The 23,925-nt window shown below is 32.7% G+C and overlaps 2 protein-coding genes and 2 pseudogenes across 2 annotated transcripts; 3 read left to right on the top strand and 1 right to left on the bottom strand.

The window, feature by feature from the left end:
* Positions 1-4,555: 4,555 nt before the first annotated feature.
* Positions 4,556-6,090, bottom strand: LOC122601479 (3-ketoacyl-CoA synthase 4-like). The gene has a single exon (XM_043774235.1). The coding sequence runs from the start codon at positions 6,088-6,090 to the stop codon at positions 4,615-4,617; it is 1,476 nt and encodes a 491-aa protein (XP_043630170.1). The 3' UTR covers positions 4,556-4,614.
* Positions 6,091-8,551: 2,461 nt separating this feature from the next.
* LOC122599207 (L-type lectin-domain containing receptor kinase IX.1-like) lies at positions 8,552-10,793 on the top strand. The gene has a single exon (XM_043771671.1). It carries the CDS (start codon positions 8,609-8,611, stop codon positions 10,604-10,606), a length of 1,998 nt encoding a protein of 665 aa, XP_043627606.1. The 5' UTR covers positions 8,552-8,608; the 3' UTR covers positions 10,607-10,793.
* Positions 10,794-14,207: 3,414 nt separating this feature from the next.
* LOC122599376 lies at positions 14,208-16,437 on the top strand (annotated as a pseudogene).
* A 4,876-nt stretch (positions 16,438-21,313) lies between these two features.
* Positions 21,314-23,410, top strand: LOC122599812 (annotated as a pseudogene).
* Positions 23,411-23,925: the final 515 nt, after the last annotated feature.

The following is a 23,925-nucleotide window of genomic DNA, read 5'->3' as shown; positions in this document are numbered from 1 at the left end:
TGTATTGAGGTTGAAAGAGCTTTCTAGCGTGGACTCAGTTTAAAAAACGTAAGCTAGATCTCCTGTTGCGAGCAAATGATCCACACTTTTCAAAAAAAACTATACGCATGTATCAGGAAATCAGGAATTAATCCTTAGACTTAATTAGATCCATGAGACAACAACAATCTATATCAAGTAGACTAACTTAATTTGACTTAAATTGTAAATACGATGTTATTTATTTATACAATCAAATATACATCTAAGGAAATGAAAGTTGAGGTAAGCTCGAATCCCCACCCAACAAATTAGTGACAACCAAATGAAATAGATGTAAATGAATCTCACCAACAAACACAAAAGTTTAAAGGCGAGTGTATCTTTGCTTTGTTCCACCTATAGTGAGGTGAGAATTATTTTGCATTCAAACGATCATATATAGAAAATGGGAAAAGTGAGTATGAGGTTGTTATGCATCTAATTTGGGTGAAAAACCCTTCACATACTAATATTTTAATGTTTTAAATAAATACACGGCCCCCTATGATTTTTACCTTTTAAAAAAAGGTATGTGAGGGGTTTTTCACCCAACTTCAGTGCCTAACAGCCTTATATTCCCTTCCCCCTGAAAAATTCTTGGTTACATGAGATTATTGCCCTAAATTAGAGAAAGCATGGTTCGATTATATGTTTTCAAAATCTTGTGAAACTCATTTAGCTCCTCTTTCTCTTCTTTTTGGATATCATTTACATCACGATATGATTTCTCTCTACTCATCTTCGTGTAACTAAAATCACAACACACATATGTTGTGATAACTTTCTAATCGAATATATAATGAGCTTTTCAAATCAAATTTGTGTGAGAATCAGTAAGAAATTAGTTGGAAAATAAAGGAGAAAAAAAAGAGATTTCCCCTCGTAAAAGAGAATTTTCAAGGATACTCGTTCTTGTATATTTATCAATAGCTTTACATGTTAGCAAAATCAAGCATATACGATTTATAAACATATCTTTATTACCTATAAAGGTTTAACAATGTATGGCAATTGTACGTATAGTAAAAGGTTAATAAGTTTGCACATTTTTCAAACCGTATCAGAATAAAGTAAATCACATTATCGTAGTTTTGTTTAAAAACCATTTCAAATCAATATAAACATTATTGTAAATCTAATATAATTGATGCCTTACGAGTTAAAACCCAAAATTAATAGATTAATCATTAATGAAAACAAACCTTCTTCAATACCCACGCATCAATCGGGCTAAGGCCCAAACCTATGACCCAACTTAGTCTGTGATATATAAATTACCCCAACAGTTGAGGCCTAACTAGATAATGGGTCCGAAGTCATTAAGTACTAAGTATATTAAATGGCTAGATGCATTAAGAATTTATGTATGTATTAAGTAAAATATAAGTAACTGACAGTTATTTTGTTTATTAAGTAAAAAAAAACATGAAACTTGACAAGTTAAAAAGAAACAAGGCTTAAGTCTTTTAAGCCGTATATTAAATTTAAAATGCAATAAAATAAAGTTATACTGACTACTAGTCACTTAGTTGTAATATAAAATTTATAGATAGATAGTTTCATTTATGATAATTTAATATCTGAAAGAAATATTCTGTAAACAAAATAAATGTAATGATTTACGATGATGAGAGGAGTAATTACGCAATGCGGCTGTGATAGCGACAATAGTTAGTGGTGGTGGTGGTGGTGGTTGTAATGATAGCGATGTGGTTATTAATGTAAAAGTAGTTCTTGCAAATGGAGTAGTATAATTATTTTAAAGGTTAATGGATTTATGTTATAAATAATTTCATTGGGGGTAATGTATGTTGGGTGGAAATATTTGAATTAGTGAATAAAGGAGAGATGTACTTTGACAAAGGTTAGAAAATATTTTGGGGATATTTGGATAGATATATTGTGTGAGCTAAAAATGTGTTCAAAATAAGGATATTTTGAGTTTTTTATAAAAAAAAAAAGAACGAGAGGGATAAATTTGTTTTTGCTAAAAGAGTAAAGATAAAGATGATGGTGGTGTATTATCTTTTTATTTTGTTTTTTTACTATTATTAAATTAAAATCATTTTATTATCGAGAAAAAAAAATTGTTTTATTTAAAGATTTTGCCCTTAACCGCAGAACTTAGTTACATACAGATGTTGACTTAAAAAAATGTCAAACTTTAGTAAAAAAAATGATCAGATAACCTATTAACATCAATCGTTTTGAGTCATAAAAAAATGTATCCAATATTTCAAAAGAACTTAGGGATGTGTTTTTTCACTCAATTTTAACTTATATTCATTTTTATATATTTTACAAAAGACTAAAATGATTTTTGGTGCTTTGAAAAAGCTATTAAATATTTGAAAACATTGTTTCCATTTTCAAGTTTGGAACATACAATGAGTTTTCTATTGCTGGATAGAAGCAATAAAATATGAAGCTTCAAAAATATGTGATCATAAGTTATAAAATTAAGATTTTTAGAAAAATTATACTTAACGTGATTTTTGTCTGCAAATTTATCATGCCTCTTTTTTTAAAAGAGAATCTTAATGTTTTACAACTAAAATACCTTATTTGTTTTTTTTGTTGTTTTTTGGTATGGCTAGTTATTGGCAACAGGCAACTAAATTAGAAGGACTTTAATACCTTTGTTTTCTTAAATGGGCTAGCAGAAGCCCATGAGAAGCGGCCCAGTAAATGAGCAAGATCCCCAAGCCCATTTATTCACGTGCGATCTTTGTCGACAATTAGTGACTCCTGCGCCTTTAATTAATCCCTCGAGCCATCAAAAACTTCATATAGTTAGAGAGTATTATAGGAGACGATCAGATAATACTCATTTTTCTTTAAAACAAAAAAATAAACACGAGACATAATAAATCAAATATTTCTTCTGTGAATCTTGATGAAGCCGACCTCACAGTTATTAAGCTAATTAAAATACCGTTAGCTAGGTCATTAGCTTGTTGGTGTCCATAATTAAGCAAGCCTGTGGTCTAATAATTTAACAAACATGTATCGATGGTGGATTTCTATCATGATAAAGTATTTGATAAATATTATTTATGAATTTATCCTTTGATTTAAAGTAATAAGTTTTATGTACCAGAATCATGATTGCAATACCAACCGCCTTCGGCCTATGTTATACAAACTACGTAGTCTTTCACTTTCACATTAGTCCATTTTGGACTACTGTACATCTTTTACGGTAATATCTTAACTAACAAGTGTTAACTAGTAATTAATGATCAGTATCCTTTGGCTCATGTACCTTATACAAACGTATTAACATGGTTCTCCATTTTGGACTAATGTATGTACCATCGTATGTCGTGCAGTACTAGCTAGCTAGTTACGGTAATTAATTAGTCATTTAGTGAATGAGCTATTGGTTTAATTAATGATATAAGGAGGAAGTGGGAGACTTTGTCTCTCTAAAGGTCCCGGGATCAAATCCATTTGGACCATTTGCCATTCGAAAAAAAGGTTAATTAGTCGTTTACATATACGTTCAAAGACTAGTGAATGACACAAATCACTGTGATATCAAAACATATATTGCCTTCACATGCCCGGTTAATTATACACTGGCAGAGGGGGGCTGGCCGGTTCTTGTCCCACGCAACTAAACTTCCATATTGCAAGTTTTGTCTATGACCATTTCAAAAAAAGGTTTAGCAATCAGGTCCAATCTCCCACTTTTGCCCCTTAGCTAGCCTAAATTTCTGGTTTCGCTCCTGGTCATTTAAATAATTGGGGTCACAAACATAATGTTGATCTCTTTGCCCTTAGATGGATCATTAGATTTGAAACCCTTCGTACAAAAGTGAATATTTTTGGATGGTTTGCCGTTAATCAATGGAATGATATATACATGTGTATATACGGACTTATAGCCAGTAGTGGCGGATACTGGAGTAAAAATCAAGTGTGTACAATTATAGCTAATCCACTTTGAATGCTTAAAAATGTTTGCTTTATAATTTACCTAGATCCAAATCTTTGGATGACATGGGTTCAAATATAATTTAACATATGCTTATTAAAAGTTTTTGCGAGCTAAGCTAAGTCTGTGGACCTATATAGTTACTACATTGAACTGCCTCTGCTTATAGCGAGTAGAGATCGAGCTGCTCTGAAACTCATTATTAGTTACTAGATGTTCGGTGTGTGACAAAGATCAAGAATAATCCAAGACACACACTTTGTTGAATGCACAATCGCACATACATTGTGGCCATGTATTTTCAAGTAGTGAAAATAACATTTTTCAAGCATCATCAACAACATTTGTCTAGTCCACACTGTTAATGAACAATTTGGATATATAGAAACAATGTTCCCTTTTTTATTTTAATTATTCTTCTTAGTGTAAATTAAATGGGGTTAATTGCACTTGTCGACCAAGATTCTCTAATTAATCCTTCATGCATTAGTTATTTATATTTTTCATCCTATTGATCTTTAAAAGTGTAAAAAAAAATGCAGTATTTCATGATTAATACTTCTATCGTACCCTTACAAACTTACAAATGCATGTTTTATTGTAGGACCACAGAGTAGGAGTTAATTTAGATAATATAGTAAATCATATCTAGTTTAAGTTTGCACGGGAAATTTATGAATACAATCTGCCCAAGGGTTACCAGCGGACGACTTCACTGTTCGAATAGCTTCCCATACCGCGCTGTTACACTTAAAGCCGCTCCCAAAAGCTATTTGCCAAAGGCGATGCCCTTTCTTCATTCGCCCTTTAGCTTCCATGTAAGCCAGCTCATACCAAATCGAGCTTGATGACTGGTTCCCAAACCGATATAAGGTCATCCTGGACGGCTCAACATGTGCCTCTGACAACTTCAAGTTCTTCTCTAGCTCGTCTATCACCGCCTTCCCCCCAGCATGAATACAAAAGTGATCAAATGCCATCTTGAAATCCGGTATGTATGGTTTGATATTCGAGTTCATTAACTTTCTTCCAACTAGGGCTATAAAGAATAAAAGTTGCTCGCTTATTGGAAGCACAAGAGGGCCTAATGTTGTGATGTTCGCTTTTAGTGCATTACCCGCGACTTTCATCAAGTCTCTTGATAGTGAAACTCCTACAATGCCATTTTCATCCTTTTCTTGGCGTACGCATTTAAATGCGTTGTCTTCTGAACCCATGTGGGTTCGGACGACATGAAGAAGCTTGTATTTTGCATAGAATTTGTCAGTGTACTTATTTGATAACAATACAGCTGAACAACCGATTCTAAATAAACAGTTTGGGATCAACATCGATTTTTTGTTCCCTGCATACCATTCTTCAACAATGTTTTCCATGCTAACGATAATTGCGTAAGTGTTACGGTGTGCTTGAAGCACGTCTTTAGCTAGATCAAGAGCGATCACACCTGCACTGCAACCCATACCACCAATATTAAATGTTTTAACGTTTAATCGTAGTTTGTACTTGTTAACTATCATGGAGGACAAGGATGGAATTGGGTGAAAAACACTACAATTCACCACCAAGATTCCGATTTCTTTAGGATTAACATCGGTGGTTTTGAAAAGATTGTCAAGGGCTCCAAACATCTCTAGCTCCGCTTCTTCTCTTGCGTTAGTCATGGATGGTTCTGGTGGCATTCGATGCATAACCTCCGGTAAATAAGTCTCGTCTCCAAGACCTGATCGTTGTAGTATCTTCTTTATAAACTCGAGAGACGAATCATCAAAACCGCCATATATTTTGGCACCTTTTATAAAATCATCGTTGTTGATTTTAAGGTGGTTTGGGGGTTGATAGCACGAGAAGTCAACGAGGTATACGGGTTTGGGTTTGGTCATAAGGTAAATGAAGAGTCCAAGGACGACAACGTTGGATAATGCCATAACCGCGACAAGGTTGTAGTCGAGCAACATGTAGAGGTTTTTGATATCTTCAAGGGTTAAATGGGAAGCTTTGACCACGATGAAGGCGACAAGAGGGAGGAGACTAATTGAGAAAAGATGCTTCATAAAGTAGTGGTAGCCTAGTTTAACATACCGGAAATGGGATGAAGTTGCAGAATGATGGTGGAAAGTGGTAGCCATTAGTCTTGGATAGGTGATAGATATATGCAAGAGTAAAGAAATGAACAGGTATATATACAGAGATAAGTAAAGGTTGTACTTGAACGGAAAAAATTGTACTCTATCTACCGTATGTTTCTATATACTTTGTTTATGCAATATCTCAATTTACTCTTCTAAACTTTAACTTTGAAACTTTTAACATCCATGGCAATTGGAAAATATATATACTAACTAGGTCCAAGCCAGTTGAACTTCTATGGTTATGCTGGTTAATTTACATGAACAAATTTTAGAAAATGAACAATACACACAAGATATAAATTTGTTGAATGTAATGCTTATGTATTCATATATAGTAGAAATTAATATACTAAGATATAAATTTGTTAATGTAATGCTTATGTATTCATATACTGTAGAAATTAATATACTAAGTTATTGTTTCTTTTTTACTTAATAAACTTATTAATAATTAAAAACTTAATTATTCAGTTAAATTTCATGTTTCTTTTTTAACTTAATAAACAAAAATAATCGTCAATTAGTTATATTTTACTTAATATATATAAAAAAAAAATTTATACATACACTTAATACACTAAACACTTAATGATTGGAAAAAAAAAACAGGCCCTTAGTACATTATATCTTTTTGCTTAACATATGTTCCTGAAAAATTTGTAACAAGACTAACTAGTTATTATACAAAAAAATCAAGACTAAACAGATTCTAACGTATACTTGTGTTCTTCTATCACATTCTGACTTGTCTCCTAGTGGCAGTCAACATATGACTCTTTTGTACTAACAGTTTTTTCTTTTATTTTTTTGATTTTATTTTACTTACGAAATGAGAATGTTCTTCTTTTTATATGAAAAATAAGTAACTATTGTCAAGCTTGTTTATTCTTCTCACATGTTGATCACTCGAATCCATGTTAGCTAGTCATTCTCTTGAATATTGGTTTAACTTGACACCGATATTGAAAACTTTACACTGGATGTTGTCCATCATGAGTTTTTTCCAATCCTTACGGATATAACCCTTAGCCCAAAGAGTCAAGAGTCAACTCGTCACTCATAAGAGTTTAACAACAATACCTCTTAGCCCTTACGGCTGCACATACGTGCATAAAAAAAATATTATAGTAAATGTAAAACTAATCAAAGAATCTGAAACACCCATTTTGTCTTGCTCATGTTTACTCACTCCACCAAATTGTAAAGTCCATCCAATCTTTCCTGAATCTTTGTGAGTTACTCGTATTTCATATACTATTATTTTTTTTTACCTTATACGGTTAAAGTCGTAAGAAAAAGAGTTGATCAGTCAAAATAGGATAATTAAAATAGACAGATGGAGTATATGTTTCCTTTGTGGCGATTCATATAGCGACTCTGTAACTTTGTGTGTGACCGACTTACTATGATTCCTTTGGTTAGATACATATAGAGTTGTGAGTGTAGACTATTAAATGGAGTATTAGTTTGTTGTTTAAAGACTAGTATATAAATGAACTAGCTAATCAACCCGGTTTCAACCCGGGTTAACATAAAAAATTATGTACATAAAAATAGATACAAAGTATAATTCATTTAATATCTCTAAACTAAAAAAGCCCAACGACATTAGTTTGCAACAACTAACTGAAGTATAGTAGATAATGTCATTTTTGCAACAACCTTCCAGTAACTTCCGTTTACAATTTGTACGTAATTCAAAAAGGTGATGAAATTCACACATTAGGATATAAACCATAGATAAGAGAAAAGAAATTAGGGATTGAGAAATAATTAGAGACTTATCTTCAGATTATTTATTGATGAAATGGTATTTTGTTTAATGGTTATTGTTAAGAGATTGAGAAATATAAGTAAACAATCGTGATATGGTAATATTTTCAAGTTAATAGATGATGTTAAATTAATTTTGATACGAAAGTATTTTTAATGTTATTTAATTAATTGTACTAAAAATTGGATGTGACATCATCTTACGGAAATTTACATCCGAAAATAGTGTTAAAGCATGTCAAATCAGTAAATTTTTTAAAAATTATTCTAGAAACAACTCTTCTTTATGTATATAAAAGATTTGTGACTAGCTAAAAAGAAAATGAACACATTACCCTTTTTTGAAAGAAAGATTGATGGTACAAGAGGTCTGATAATTTTCTTGCATCCAAATTGGTTTATAAAAACACATTGTGTTTTATAAAAACACAATTAAACACATGTTAAATTCAGATCACAATGTGTTTTGATTAGTTTTTTAGTTTTTACAGAAAATTTAATTTTCAAATGAACATTTCACATATAAACTATGGATGTAAATTGACCCCCTCAAAACAAATGTTCAAACTCCATCACTGAATCTCTTGAATATTGGCTTTTGTTCCCTAGTGAAAACTTGCCTTATATTCTTGTCCTACATGCGTACTACATGTCGAAGGACTTTTCATATAGTTCATATAGTGTCCTCATAAAAATGATAAGGTACGTGTGATTCAAATAGCCAACTGGGTTACTTGTAATCATGGAAATTTTGACTTGCTTCTTTCTTGCCTTAATCATCCGTTATGCAGCTTCAATTACTTTTGATTTTCCGGATATTAATCAAACGTTGCAGGGTGTATTTACTCTAGAGAATGGAGCATATGTCTCTGATATAGGAATCCAAGTGACCCCTGAAAACAAACGTTCAGATCCGAATAAATTTGCTGGTCGGGTGACTTACTACCAACATCTTCATCTATGGGACAAAACCTCAAGGGAACAAGCTAGTTTTGATACCGAATTTTCCTTCATTATTAAGGCAAACAATGCTACATTTTATGCCGATGGGCTCACATTCTTTCTTGCAGAAAATAGTACTTTGATAACGGGGGGTGAAGCCTTGGGGCTTCCAGTTAGTAATAGTATGACTTATCCATTTGTTGCGGTCGAATTTGATACTTTTGGGAGCAATGACAAGGACCCAAAAGATATTGACATATTTGGGAAGCATGTAGGGATCGATGTCAATTCACTTGTTTCTGTTGATTATGAGCAATGGAAGTACGATGTATCAACAGGAGAAGAATGTAAAGTATACGTAAAGTATGATTCTGTTTCGACTAATATTAATGTTTTGGTCTACAATGACACAGGTGTGGGAGTTGAACTTAATCACATCATTGACCTAAGGGATGTATTGCCAGAAAGGGTTATTTTCGGGTTCTCAGCTGCAACCGGAGATCTGTTTGAGAAACACACGCTGAAGTCTTGGAAGTTTAATAGTTCGAAACTACACGTTGATGAAGCAGAGGTGAAACCACCAACCACCAGCCCGAATAATAGCACATTGACAAGCTTAAGCAAAAATTCAGATCAAAATGGCAAAAACAAGACAAGACGACTTATGGTGGGAATAATAGTTGGAGTACTAGTAGTTACATTTTCGGCTATCATAGCATTTTTTCTTTGTTGGAGGAAAAAAAAGAAACGAGTTCAAGAACCTGCCGAAGGTGTGCAGATGAACAAAGATTTTGAATTGGGCACCGGGGCTAGAAAATTCTCATACCAGGAACTAGTTAAGGCAACTGCTGGGTTTGTGGAGAAAAACAAGCTTGGTGAAGGGGGCTTCGGAGGGGTTTACAAAGGTTTTTTGAAAGATAGAGGTACATATATTGCAGTTAAACGGGTGTCAAAGACTTCTGAACAAGGAATCAAAGAGTATGAGTCAGAAGTCAAGATCATTAGCCAATTGAGACACAGAAATCTAGTGCATCTCAATGGTTGGTGCCACGAGAAAGGAGAACTCCTTCTCGTTTATGAGTTTATGGAAAACGGGAGCTTAGATTTGCATCTTTTTGAGGGAAAGAGCTTGTTGTCATGGGTTACAAGGTACAAAATTGCTCATGGGCTGGCTTCTGCTTTGCTGTATTTACATAATGAATGGGAGCAATGCGTTTTGCATAGAGATATCAAATCAAGTAATGTGATGCTGGACTCATGTTTCAATGCAAAACTCGGTGATTTTGGATTAGCTAGGTTGGTTGATCACGAGAAAGGCTCTCAAACAACCAAAATGGCTGGGACAATGGGTTACATGGCACCCGAATATGTAATGACAGGTAAGGCAAGCAAAGAAGCTGATGTTTTTAGCTTTGGAGTTGTTGCATTGGAAATTGCTTGTGGGAGAAAACCTCTCTACTTGGATGGTTCAAAAACGAAAACAGAATTAGTGGAATGGGTTTGGGATCTCTACGGGACTGAAACACTTCTTGAAGCAGTTGATCCTTGTCTAGGGTCAGATTTTGCAGAAGAAGAAATCAAGCGTTTGATGGTCGTCGGGTTGTGGTGTGTGCACCCTGACCCCATCGCACGCCCATCAATGAGGCAAGCTATTCAAGTATTGAAGTTTGAAGCTTCACCACCTATACTCCCATTGAAGATGCCCAAGCCGACTTATAATGTGCCTTCTACTTCCACATCAAACGGCAATACTTCTAGTGGCTGTAATACGGTATCCTCAAATATCACATCGTCTTGAACAGCTCATCAGCTCTATCTGTGTCTATATTTCATACAATATACGTAGATATTATCTGTGTACGTATACAATAAATGTTCTTGTAGATCATGTTTGTGTGTCTTTGGTTTCGAAAAATGTATGTGATTGACAATGCTGTAAGTGTTTGTAACAAATGATTCGGAGTTATTATATTTCTCTACCCAAAGATTGTACCCTGTGTGCCATGCTTCCAAGCGTTTATATATGTCATCTCATACGAGTATATTTGCAAGTGATCGATTGTCGCTCCAAGTTTATAAAATATTGAGAAAGATCCTTTAAAATAGCCCTGACAAAATGGGCGGGTCAGATAACGGGTCAAGCGGGTCGGGTATAGATTGCTAGACATACTTTGAAACCACATTTATATACTATTATATAAATCATTCAAAGGGACTCTTACAATATTTAAAAAATTCAAGAGCACATTAATTTATCTTACGTTGTACAATTTAAGTTATTATATTTCTTTGTCAAATTTAAAGTTAAAGACTTGTTTTACATCATTTTCATCACCAGTGGGCAGCGGAGCCAAAAGCCCGTATAACTTGTACATACACTTCTAGTTACATACAACTGGAAAAAGTTTTGCGCGTTTTATTAAATCATCCTTGTTGGTCTGGGGGTCCATAAGAAAAGAAGTCGACGACGAGGTATATATGGGTTTGGCTTTTGGTCATAAGGTAATTGGAGAATCACACGCGGAGTCAGAAGTTTTTGTATGAGGGGACAATTTTAAAAGTTGTTTGACATATTTATAAGAGTCGTATCCCCATAATGTAAAAAAATTGGGCCCTAGCTCGAGAATAGAAAATAGACCCTTTTTCCCACACCGGGTGTAACACTCATATTTAAAAACGACAAGTTTTTTTAATATATATAGACTACACATGACGGACAATGTTTTATTAAATGAAAACGCAAAACCATAATGCATGAAACCCGGAAAATGTATCTTTTTATAAAATAACTATCTTATATATATATATATATATATGTATGTATATATATATTTCCTACATAATTATTATGATTAATATAATTACTTTTTGTGATAAATATCTTGAATAATTTGAAGAAAATAATTTTTTCACATACTGTTACACTATTAATTTATTACACATTTACATACCCTAACAAAGAAAGCTTTTTTTTTAACTTTCTTCATTTTTTCTATTAAAAATTAAAATAACTCAAGTTTTTTTTATTATTCAATGGAAAAAATCTATCTCAAAATTAATATTTGGATGACCAATGACTTTCAAAAAAAATATGTTTATGACAATGAAGATAATATTTGTAAGTATGTCTAATTATTTTTCCTTATTTTTTTAAAAAGTTATATAAATTTACTATTTAAATTTTAAAAATTTACATTGTACCAAAATTGAAATGGGATAGTTGACCCCGCTGCCCCATTGTGAATCGTCTCTGGGAGAATCCTAGGACAGCAACATTGGATAATATCATAACTAGGACAAGGTTGTAGTTGAGCAATATAAAACAAGTTAAATAATTCAAAATGGTTTTTCCATTTGTACTTTTTTGAATTCTCCTTTTTTGAATCTTTCATGCCACTTTTCAAGTTTGAAGTAGTCCGCATTGGCAACCTTCTTGATCATTAAGAGCCAGGGTATTTTGATCACTTTTATAGCTTACTAGTCCTAATACCCGTACGATATGATGTATGGTAGCTATATAGATTATATCATAAAAAACTTATTATAAGTAATACGAGTTAAAGAATTAAGAAACAAAAGAGACAAATTATTAATGAGAAAAAGATCAATTAAATAAGGTTATAATGTCTTTTGTATTAATAAACGGAAAGTTAGAATTTAAATATAAGTCGAATAATGAAATTGAATTTATATACAATTAAAAAAACTAATTTAATAAAATAAATAAAATTAAAGGACATGTGTCGATCGAAGATTACACCACGTGTCCTTTCAATAACATTGCAATCATGTTTTATTTTATTGGTAGATGTAATTAACCCTTTTGGCGCATCAATTAACTTATCGTCTTCATGTTCTTTATAGCCTTTATCAACAATCTCCTATGCATTATGGGAGCCGAGTAACGCCTTCATTAAGATGCACCAACTTGCAAAATGACATTTCACATGCACGTCACTTTCCCTTCGTAGGGTCTTGACTCTGGAGTCCACTTAATTTATTACTCCGACGACCACTTTGGAGTGCATTTGGGTAAAGACTTGATAAATATTCATTTAATGCTTTACGTATGTAATGGTTCCAAAATATGTAATATAATATTTTAGAATTAGACTTCATTCCACTATAATTAAAACTTATTAAAGTTATTTATAAATATAACTTATCAAATTGCCAATGATTATATATATATATATATAACAGCAAGATATGATATGATATAAATAGACGAACAAGTTAAACGTTTTCGTCAATGTTTCCGTATTACTTTTAGTTACTTTGATTTCTATTACATTATTTTTTAAATTTAACGATTTGTTTTTTCATAATTTTAATTATATTCTTTATATTTGAATTTACTGGTTGTTCTTTCATAGTTTTTTTGTATTACATTTATTTGATTTTATCTCTAATATGTCTGAAAGATTAGACACCAAGGTTTACCGAAGGAATTTGTAAGAATGTCTATTTTATTAATCATATTGTTTAATTGATGCTATTCTAAAATTAATGAGATATATGTCATCTACGCCTTGCCTCGGAAGATATTACTTTTAGTGTATGAGGTTACATGTAGAATTAAATAAATTAAAGCCTGATAAAATGAAAAAAAACAAATGAAAGTTTATTAACATTATATTCATATATTTATTTGTAAAAATAAAACACAAATAAAACATATTAACTATGTATAATAAGTTGTAAAAAAACACGAATGAAAGAACAACAATTTATTTAAAAGCATAAACAGTTTAACTATGTATAAACAGCTGTTTGACTCAATGTTTTGATGTTAAGACAGTTATACTTAAAAGCTAAATAATATAATATAAACTCTTTAATTGAAGTCTTATATACGCGTTTCTAATTAAATTACACCTGTTTGCAAAGTATATATATTAAATTGTTCAAAGCATAAAGACTACTAAGTAAACTATAAATGAAATTACAGAAAACAAAAGTTGATACGAAACAATAGAAAATAATAGGGATAAGTATGCTGTAATGTAACAAACTTTGGACGAATGTTTACAGTAATAAATAACTAAAGTTGTGTGTATTGTATGTAAACAACTTTAAAAAATATTTATTGTATGCAAGAAAACATACTTGGCAACCATATAAAGGTGCCACTTGTCTGATTATAATTGGTTAAATACATTTTCTTACATAGAATAAACATTATTTTCGAGTTGTTTACATACAATACACACACTTTAGTTATTTCTTACTATAAACATTCGTTCAAAGTTTCTTAGTTTTAAAAGACTTATCAAGTTAAGTGTGAAATATCAGAAAACATATATAGTTGACTTTAGCGTTCACTTATGAGAAAAACTATACTTTAAAATTCAGCTAGTCCTCATAAAAATAATAAAAATAATAAGTGTGATTCAAATAGCCAACAAAATTCTTTTAAAATCATGGTCACCTTAACTTGCTTGTTTATTCTTGTCTTAATCATCCCTTATGCAGCTTCAATCACTTTCGATTTTCCAAACATTAACCAAAACTCACAGGGCGAGTTCAAGCTGGATGTGGGAGCTTATGTCTCCGATATAGGAATCCAGGTGACCCCTGAGAACCCGCGTACAGACCGTGGTCGGGCGACTTACCGCAAACCACTTCATCTATGGGACAAATCCTCTCGGGAGCTAGCTAGTTTTGATACCGAATTTTCATTCATCATCGATACAATGGGAAATATATTATGCCGATGGCCTCACATTCTTCCTTGCGGAAAATAATACATTGATAACAACGAATGGAGCCATAGGGCTACCAGTTGATTCGAGTACCTTTAAAATGACTTATCCATTTGTAGCGGTCGAATTTGATACTTATGAGAGCAATCCGTGGGACCCACAAGATTATTTACCCCAACCAAAGCCGGGTGAATCGAAGCACGTAGGCATCGATGTCAACTCGCTTACTTCCGTTGAGTATCAACGATGGATGAATCATAGCGTAGAAGAAGGAGAAGAGGCTAGAGCACACATAAGGTATGATTCTAATTCTCGTAATTTTAGTGTTTTGGTTTACAATAGCACAAATGACATCGTAGTCCAACTTAATCACCTCGTGGACTTAAGGGATGTGTTGCCAGAATGGGTTATTTTCGGGTTCTCGGCTTCAACTGACGGACCTTCAAAACCTAATGGTCTGTTTCAGAAAAACACGGTGAAGTCGTGGAAGTTTAATAGTTCTAATCTACCTGGTGATAAAGAAGAGGTGATGAAACCACCCTCCATGAGTAAGATTCCGGATCATAGGGGCAAAAATAAGGTAGGACTTATGGTGGGAATAATAGCTGGAGTAGTAGTAGTTACTTTTTTGGCTACCATTGCCCTTTTTCTTTTTTTGAGGAAAAAAAAGAAACAAGTGCAAGTGCAAGAACCTTTAGAAGGCAGCATGGAGATGACCAAAGATTTTGAATTGGGGACCGGGGCTAGAAAGTTCTATTACGAGGAATTAGTTATGGCAACTGACGGGTTTGATGAAGAGAGAAACAAGCTTGGGGAAGGGGGCTTCGGAGGGGTTTACAAAGGTTTTTTGAAAGACGTAGACGCATATATAGCGGTCAAAAGGGTGTCAAAGACTTCCGAACAAGGAATCAGGGAGTACGCGTCTGAAGTAAAGATCATTAGCCGATTGAGGCACAGAAATCTAGTGCAACTCAATGGTTGGTGCCACGAGAAAGGAGAACTCCTTCTTATTTATGAGTTTATGGAAAACGGGAGCTTAGATTTACATCTCTTTAAGGAAAAGAGCTTGTTGTCATGGGGCACAAGGTACAAAATTGCTCATGGCCTAGCTTCGGCGTTGTTATATCTACATTATGGATGGGAGCACTGTGTTTTGCATAGAGATATTAAATCGAGTAATGTGATGCTGGACTCAAATTTCAACGCAAAGCTCGGCGATTTTGGATTAGCTAAGTTGGTTGATCATGAGAAAGATCCTCAAACAACCAATAAATTGGCTGGGACGGTAGGTTACATGGCACCCGAATATATAATGACAGGTAAGGCAAACAAAGAAGCCGACGTTTTTAGCTTTGGAGTTGTTGCGCTGGAAATAGCTTGTGGGAGAAAACCTTTCTACTCAGACGGTTCATCACAAATGAAAAAAGAATTAGTGGAATGGGTTTGGGATCTCTACGGGACCACAACGCTTCTTGAAGCAGTCGATCCTCGTCTAGGATCAGATTTTGTAGAAGAAGAAATCAAGCGTTTGATGGCCGTTGGGTTGTGGTGTGCGCACCCTGACCCGATTGCGCGCCCATCAATGAGGCAAGTTATTCAAGTATTGATGTTTGAAGCTTCACCACCTGAACTCCCAATGAAGATGCCCAAGCCGACTTATTATGCTCCTTTCATTTCTACATCAAACCGCAATACTTCTAGTGATTGTAACACGGCATCCTCAGACCTCACAAGCTTTTGAACAGCTTCTTCAACTAACGCGGATGTTATATATGGGTTTATGTAAACGATAAATTTCTATATATAGTAGGTCGATCATGTTTGTGTTCTTTGTATTACATACGTAAGTGTCATATGTCATGATTCCTATTCTTTTTTTTTTTGAACGGCGGATCGAAATGTCATGCTTCCTTATTTATGTCAATTGATAGATCTGTATATATAGTAATTGATTGTAGTCTCAAGTTTACAAAATATTGAAAAAGCTCCTTTAAAATCAGAAATGACATACAATTAAGGTAAAAAAAATTTAGGCGTTCCTTGCAAGAACAAAAAATGAATATTCCATGCATGTAAGCGGGCTGAAGTTAATATGAAATGAAAAACTAAAGAATTTTTCAGACAAATGGACATATTTAGGAACCATTTCTTCACACACTTTTTCTGGTTGTCTCAAGAAGTTCACGGTTTGACCCAAAGACTCCTAATGAAGATATATATATATATATCTTGACCAAATAAATATATCTTATATCAAGCAAAACAAAATATGCGTTTTTAGCCAAATAAATATACTCCAGTTTGCATGGAACTTTAGATTATAAGTACTACTGCTACATTATATTTTTGATGTCTCATATTTAAATTCGAAATACATAAATTTGAATTGTTCAAATACATAAACTTTAAAAGAAGACTAGATATTACAATCAGACATTTAATCATTGTGAATGCATGTGCCATGTTGGGTAAACGGAGTTAAAGTTGTCCCCACCTACGCAAAAACAAGACGCATCTCTCTCTCTCTCTCTCTCTCTTTTTTGGGTTGCAAGATGCACCACTCCCTTCAGTCTTATTAACTCGAAACGCTATATTAAAAACTAGTAATTAATAGGTATGTATGGCAAAAATGTATGTAGTATGTAGCTGTAAATTTTGTTGTATCTTTTAAACAAAATTGTTAGCTACTTGAAACGCTACTTAAAGTATCGTTTATTTTTTAATTTTTTCTTTCAAATAAAAGCTAAAGTTAGTCACATCCAAACATAGTTTTTAGCACAATAGAAGTTTTTTATTTAAAATTAAAAACTAAAAATCCCAAAAACACTTGTCAAACATAGCCAATATACCCACAACTAATTATCTTCATTGCAAAATAAACTTAATGTTATCTTCATTGCCAAAAAAAAAGTAGGCAACTAGTTAATGTTATTTTCGTTGGAGGCAAGATAAACTTAATATCATGACATAAAAATGAGCTTTAGCATCTAAGATGGAAATATATATGCAGATCCTAAGATATACATATATAAAAGTGATATGATAAGATTGCCCCAACATTGCTTTTGTCTAAAACTGACACTGGCAGTGTCGTCGCTTTATAAAATCAGTTCTTGTCATCTCTTAACTGATGAGCGAGAGGATCCCTCTTCGTGCATCAAAATTTAGTTTTTAATTTATTTAATAAACAATAAAATAATAATGAAATTATTAAATTTATGAGAAAGAATTGCACAAAGTAGAAATGTTAAGGTGAAAAACTTTTCATAGTGTTAATGAGAATTCGAATTGTGGTTTCAAATATTTATATAGCTAATAGGATCGATTTGATTCCATGCATTATATTTTCATGTTAATTATCAACAATCTTAGCAACTTTTAATAATCATGGCCATTTTAACTTGTTTTTTTCATGTCTTAATCATCTCTAATAATGACGCTTCAATTTTTTTTGATTTTACAAATATAAGTCAAGACTTACAGGATTATTTAAATGTAAGCGGTAGAACATATAAGAATCCAGGTGACTCTGAGACCAGACCCCAAGTTTTGGGTAAGTTTTTTGGTCGGGCCATTTACTACGAACTTCTTCATATATGGGATAAATACTCTGTGAGCTGGCTAGTTTCATTACTATAAAATTGGATATTAGTCTATACCTATTTTACAAGGTTGACAACAAAAATGTGTAAAATTGAAGGAGAAAAATGGAACTTTGACACGGTTAAAATAAAAATTAAACCATGTAAGAAAGTGAATACACATATTTGACATGGTCACCTTTATAAACCATGTAAGAAAGTATAGAGTTTTGAACTTGAAATACACGATCTCACGTACCAAATTTCTTATTCATTCTATCATATCTAACCTACCACTTTTTCTATCCACAACTTTCTTTAACTATTTTTACCCTTTCTTTCTTTTTATTTTTATTCATTATAATTTCTCCAATTTGTAGTATCTTACTTCAAATTTGTAGCATTGTGAAAACAAACTTTAATAGCGTAATGATTTTTTCATTTCTTATAAAATTTTGTCTTGGATTTATAGAACTCCTAAGAATTTTAGGAAAATAATAGATTTTATTATAAAAAAGATATGGATTTAATAGAAATCCTAAAAATTTTAGGAAACTAATAGAGTTTATAATAAAAAAATATATGGATATCTTAGTTTGCAAAATTAAAATTGTTGACTTATAATATCCCAGCCAAATACGAATATAAATATATTACTTTGAACATCAATCACCAATTCTTTTTAATCATTAATATGGACATATTTAATTTAAAAATAAAATTATTTATTAACTTACAAATATCCTAATCAAATATAAATGTAACTAATATAAGAAATTTATTAAATAGATTTTTTTAATGATTACTATGACTAAAACAACACTTGTCGTTTTAATATAGCACCACGTATCGGTTAAAAAAAAACTATAATCCTGTTTTAGTTTATTAGTTGATTGTTTTATTAGTTTTTATAGAAAAAACTTAATGTTTTTGTAACTGTTTGTGTCTAATTATTTTTCCTTATTTTTTAAAAAAGTTATATAAATTTACTATTTAAATTTTAAAAATTTACATTGTACCAAAATTGAAGTGGGATAGCTGACCCCGCTGCCCCATTGTGAATCGTCTCTGGGAGAATCCTAGGACAGCAACGTTGGATAATACCATAACTAGGACAAGGTTGTAGTTGAGCAATATAAAACAAGTTAAATAATTCAAAATGGTTTTTCCATTTGCACTTTTTTGAATTCTCCTTTTTTGAATCTTTCATGCCTCCTTTGAAGTTTGAAGTAGTCCGCATTGGCAACCTTCTTGATCATTAAGAGCCAGGGTATTTTGATCACTTTTATAGCTTACTAGTCCTAATACCCGTACGATATGATGTATGGTAGCTATATAGATTATATCATAAAAAACTTATTATAAGTAATACGAGTTAAAGAATTAAGAAACAAAAGAGACAAATTATTAATGAGAAAAAGATCAATTAAATAAGGTTATAATGTCTTTTGTATTAATAAACGGAGAGTTAGAATTTAAATATAAGTCGAATAATGAAATTGAATTTATATACAATTAAAAAAACTAATTTAATAAAATAAATAAAATTCAAGGACACGTGTCGATCGAAGATTACACCACGTGTCCTTTCAATAACATTGCAATCATGTTTTATTTTATTGGTAGATGTAATTAACCCTTTTGGCGCATCAATTAACTTATCGTCTTCATGTTCTTTATAGCCTTTATCAACAATCTCCTATGCATTATGGGAGCCGAGTAACGCCTTCATTAAGATGCACCAACTTGCAAAATGACATTTCACATGCACGTCACTCTCCCTTCGTAGGGTCTTGACTCTAGAGTCCACTTAATTTATTACTCCGACGACCACTTTGGAGTGCATTTGGGTAAAGACTTGATAAATATTCATTTAATGCTTTACGTATGTAATGGTTCCAAAATATGTAATATAATATTTTAGAATTAGACTTCATTCCACTATAATTAAAACTTATTAAAGTTATTTATAAATATAACTTATCAAATTGCCAATGATTATATATATATATATATATATATAACAGCAAGATATGATATGATATAAATAGACGAACAAGTTAAACGTTTTCGTCAATGTTTCCGTATTACTTTTAGTTACTTTGATTTCTCTTACATTATTTTTTAAATTTAACGATTTGTTTTTTCATAATTTTAATTATATTCTTTATATTTGAATTTACTGGTTGTTCTTTCACAGTTTTTTTGTATTACATTTATTTGATTTTATCTCTAATATGTCTGGAAGATTAGACACCAAGGTTTACCGAAGGAATTTGTAAGAATGTCTATTTTATTAATCATATTGTTTAATTGATGCTATTCTAAAATTAATGAGATATATGTCATCTACGCCTTGCCTCGGAAGATATTACTTTTAGTGTATGAGGTTACATGTAGAATTAAATAAATTAAAGCCTGATAAAATGAAAAAAAACAAATGAAAATTTATTAACATTATATTCATATATTTATTTGTAAAAATAAAACACAAATAAAACATATTAACTATGTATAATAAGTTGTAAAAAAACACGAATGAAAGAACAACAATTTATTTAAAAGCATAAACAGTTTAACTATGTATAAACAGCTGTTTGACTCAATGTTTTGATGTTAAAACAGTTATACTTAAAAGCTAAATAATATAATATAAACTCTTTAATTGAAGTCTTATATACGCGTTTCTAATTAAATTACACCCGTTTGCAAAGTATATATATTAAATTGTTCAAAGCATAAAGACTACTAAGTAAACTATAAATGAAATTACAGAAAACAAAAGTTGATACGAAACAATAGAAAATAATAGGGATAAGTATGCTGGAATGTAACAAACTTTGGACGAATGTTTACAGTAATAAATAACTAAAGTTGTGTGTATTGTATGTAAACAACTTTAAAAAATATTTATTGTATGCAAGAAAACATACTTGGCAACCATATAAAGTGCCACTTGTCTGATTATAATTGGTTAAATACATTTTCTTACATAGAATAAACATTATTTTCGAGTTGTTTACATACAATACACACACTTTAGTTATTTCTTACTATAAACATTCGTTCAAAGTTTCTTAGTTTTAAAAGACTTATCAAGTTAAGTGTGAAATATCAGAAAACATATATAGTTGACTTTAGCGTTCACTTATGAGAAAAACTATACTTTAAAATTCAGCTAGTCCTCATAAAAATAATAAAAATAATAAGTGTGATTCAAATAGCCAACAAAATTCTTTTAAAATCATGGTCACCTTAACTTGCTTGTTTATTCTTGTCTTAATCATCCCTTATGCAGCTTCAATCACTTTCGATTTTCCAAACATTAACCAAAACTCACAGGGCGAGTTCAAGCTGGATGTGGGAGCTTATGTCTCCGATATAGGAATCCAGGTGACCCCTGAGAACCCGCGTACAGACCGTGGTCGGGCGACTTACCGCAAACCACTTCATCTATGGGACAAATCCTCTCGGGAGCTAGCTAGTTTTGATACCGAATTTTCATTCATCATCGATACAATGGGAAATATATTATATGCCGATGGCCTCACATTCTTCCTTGCGGAAAATAATACATTGATAACAACGAATGGAGCCATAGGGCTACCAGTTGATTCGAGTACCTTTAAAATGACTTATCCATTTGTAGCGGTCGAATTTGATACTTATGAGAGCAATCCGTGGGACCCACAAGATTATTTACCCCAACCAAAGCCGGGTGAATCGAAGCACGTAGGCATCGATGTCAACTCGCTTACTTCCGTTGAGTATCAACGATGGATGAATCATAGCGTAGAAGAAGGAGAAGAGGCTAGAGCACACATAAGGTATGATTCTAATTCTCGTAATTTTAGTGTTTTGGTTTACAATAGCACAAATGACATCGTAGTCCAACTTAATCACCTCGTGGACTTAAGGGATGTGTTGCCAGAATGGGTTATTTTCGGGTTCTCGGCTTCAACTGACGGACCTTCAAAACCTAATGGTCTGTTTCAGAAAAACACGGTGAAGTCGTGGAAGTTTATAGTTCTAATCTACCTGGTGATAAAGAAGAGGTGATGAAACCACCCTCCATGAGTAAGATTCCGGATCATAGGGGCAAAAATAAGGTAGGACTTATGGTGGGAATAATAGCTGGAGTAGTAGTAGTTACTTTTTGGCTACCATTGCCCTTTTTCTTTTTTGAGGAAAAAAAAGAAACAAGTGCAAGTGCAAGAACCTTTAGAAGGCAGCATGGAGATGACCAAAGATTTTGAATTGGGGACCGGGGCTAGAAAGTTCTATTACGAGGAATTAGTTATGGCAACTGACGGGTTTGATGAAGAGAGAAACAAGCTTGGGGAAGGGGGCTTCGGAGGGGTTTACAAAGGTTTTTTGAAAGACGTAGACGCATATATAGCGGTCAAAAGGGTGTCAAAGACTTCCGAACAAGGAATCAGGGAGTACGCGTCTGAAGTAAAGATCATTAGCCGATTGAGGCACAGAAATCTAGTGCAACTCAATGGTTGGTGCCACGAGAAAGGAGAACTCCTTCTTATTTATGAGTTTATGGAAAACGGGAGCTTAGATTTACATCTCTTTAAGGAAAAGAGCTTGTTGTCATGGGGCACAAGGTACAAAATTGCTCATGGCCTAGCTTCGGCGTTGTTATATCTACATTATGGATGGGAGCACTGTGTTTTGCATAGAGATATTAAATCGAGTAATGTGATGCTGGACTCAAATTTCAACGCAAAGCTCGGCGATTTTGGATTAGCTAAGTTGGTTGATCATGAGAAAGATCCTCAAACAACCAATAAATTGGCTGGGACGGTAGGTTACATGGCACCCGAATATATAATGACAGGTAAGGCAAACAAAGAAGCCGACGTTTTTAGCTTTGGAGTTGTTGCGCTGGAAATAGCTTGTGGGAGAAAACCTTTCTACTCAGACGGTTCATCACAAATGAAAAAGAATTAGTGGAATGGGTTTGGGATCTCTACGGGACCACAACGCTTCTTGAAGCAGTCGATCCTCGTCTAGGATCAGATTTTGTAGAAGAAGAAATCAAGCGTTTGATGGCCGTTGGGTTGTGGTGTGCGCACCCTGACCCGATTGCGCGCCCATCAATGAGGCAAGTTATTCAAGTATTGATGTTTGAAGCTTCACCACCTGAACTCCCAATGAAGATGCCCAAGCCGACTTATTATGCTCCTTTCATTTCTACATCAAACCGCAATACTTCTAGTGATTGTAACACGGCATCCTCAGACCTCACAAGCTTTTGAACAGCTTCTTCAACTAACGCGGATGTTATATATGGGTTTATGTAAACGATAAATTCTATATATAGTAGGTCGATCATGTTTGTGTTCTTTGTATTACATACGTAAGTGTCATATGTCATGATTCCTATTCTTTTTTTTTTTGAACGGCGGATCGAAATGTCATGCTTCCTTATTTATGTCAATTGATAGATCTGTATATATAGTAATTGATTGTAGTCTCAAGTTTACAAAATATTGAAAAAGCTCCTTTAAAATCAGAAATGACATACAATTAAGGTAAAAAAAATTTAGGCGTTCCTTGCAAGAACAAAAAATGAATATTCCATGCATGTAAGCGGGCTGAAGTTAATATAATGAAAAACTAAAGAATTTTTCAGACAAATGGACATATTTAGGAACCATTTCTTCACACACTTTTTCTGGTTGTCTCAAGAAGTTCACGGTTTGACCCAAAGACTCCTAATGAAGATATATATATATATATCTTGACCAAATAAATATATCTTATATCAAGCAAAACAAAATATGCATTTTTAGCCAAATAAATATACTCCAGTTTGCATG

This window comes from Erigeron canadensis, chromosome 5 (genome assembly GCF_010389155.1).
Source record: "Erigeron canadensis isolate Cc75 chromosome 5, C_canadensis_v1, whole genome shotgun sequence".
Taxonomy (NCBI): Eukaryota; Viridiplantae; Streptophyta; class Magnoliopsida; order Asterales; family Asteraceae; genus Erigeron; species Erigeron canadensis.
This window is presented reverse-complemented; position numbering and strand designations above follow the sequence as displayed.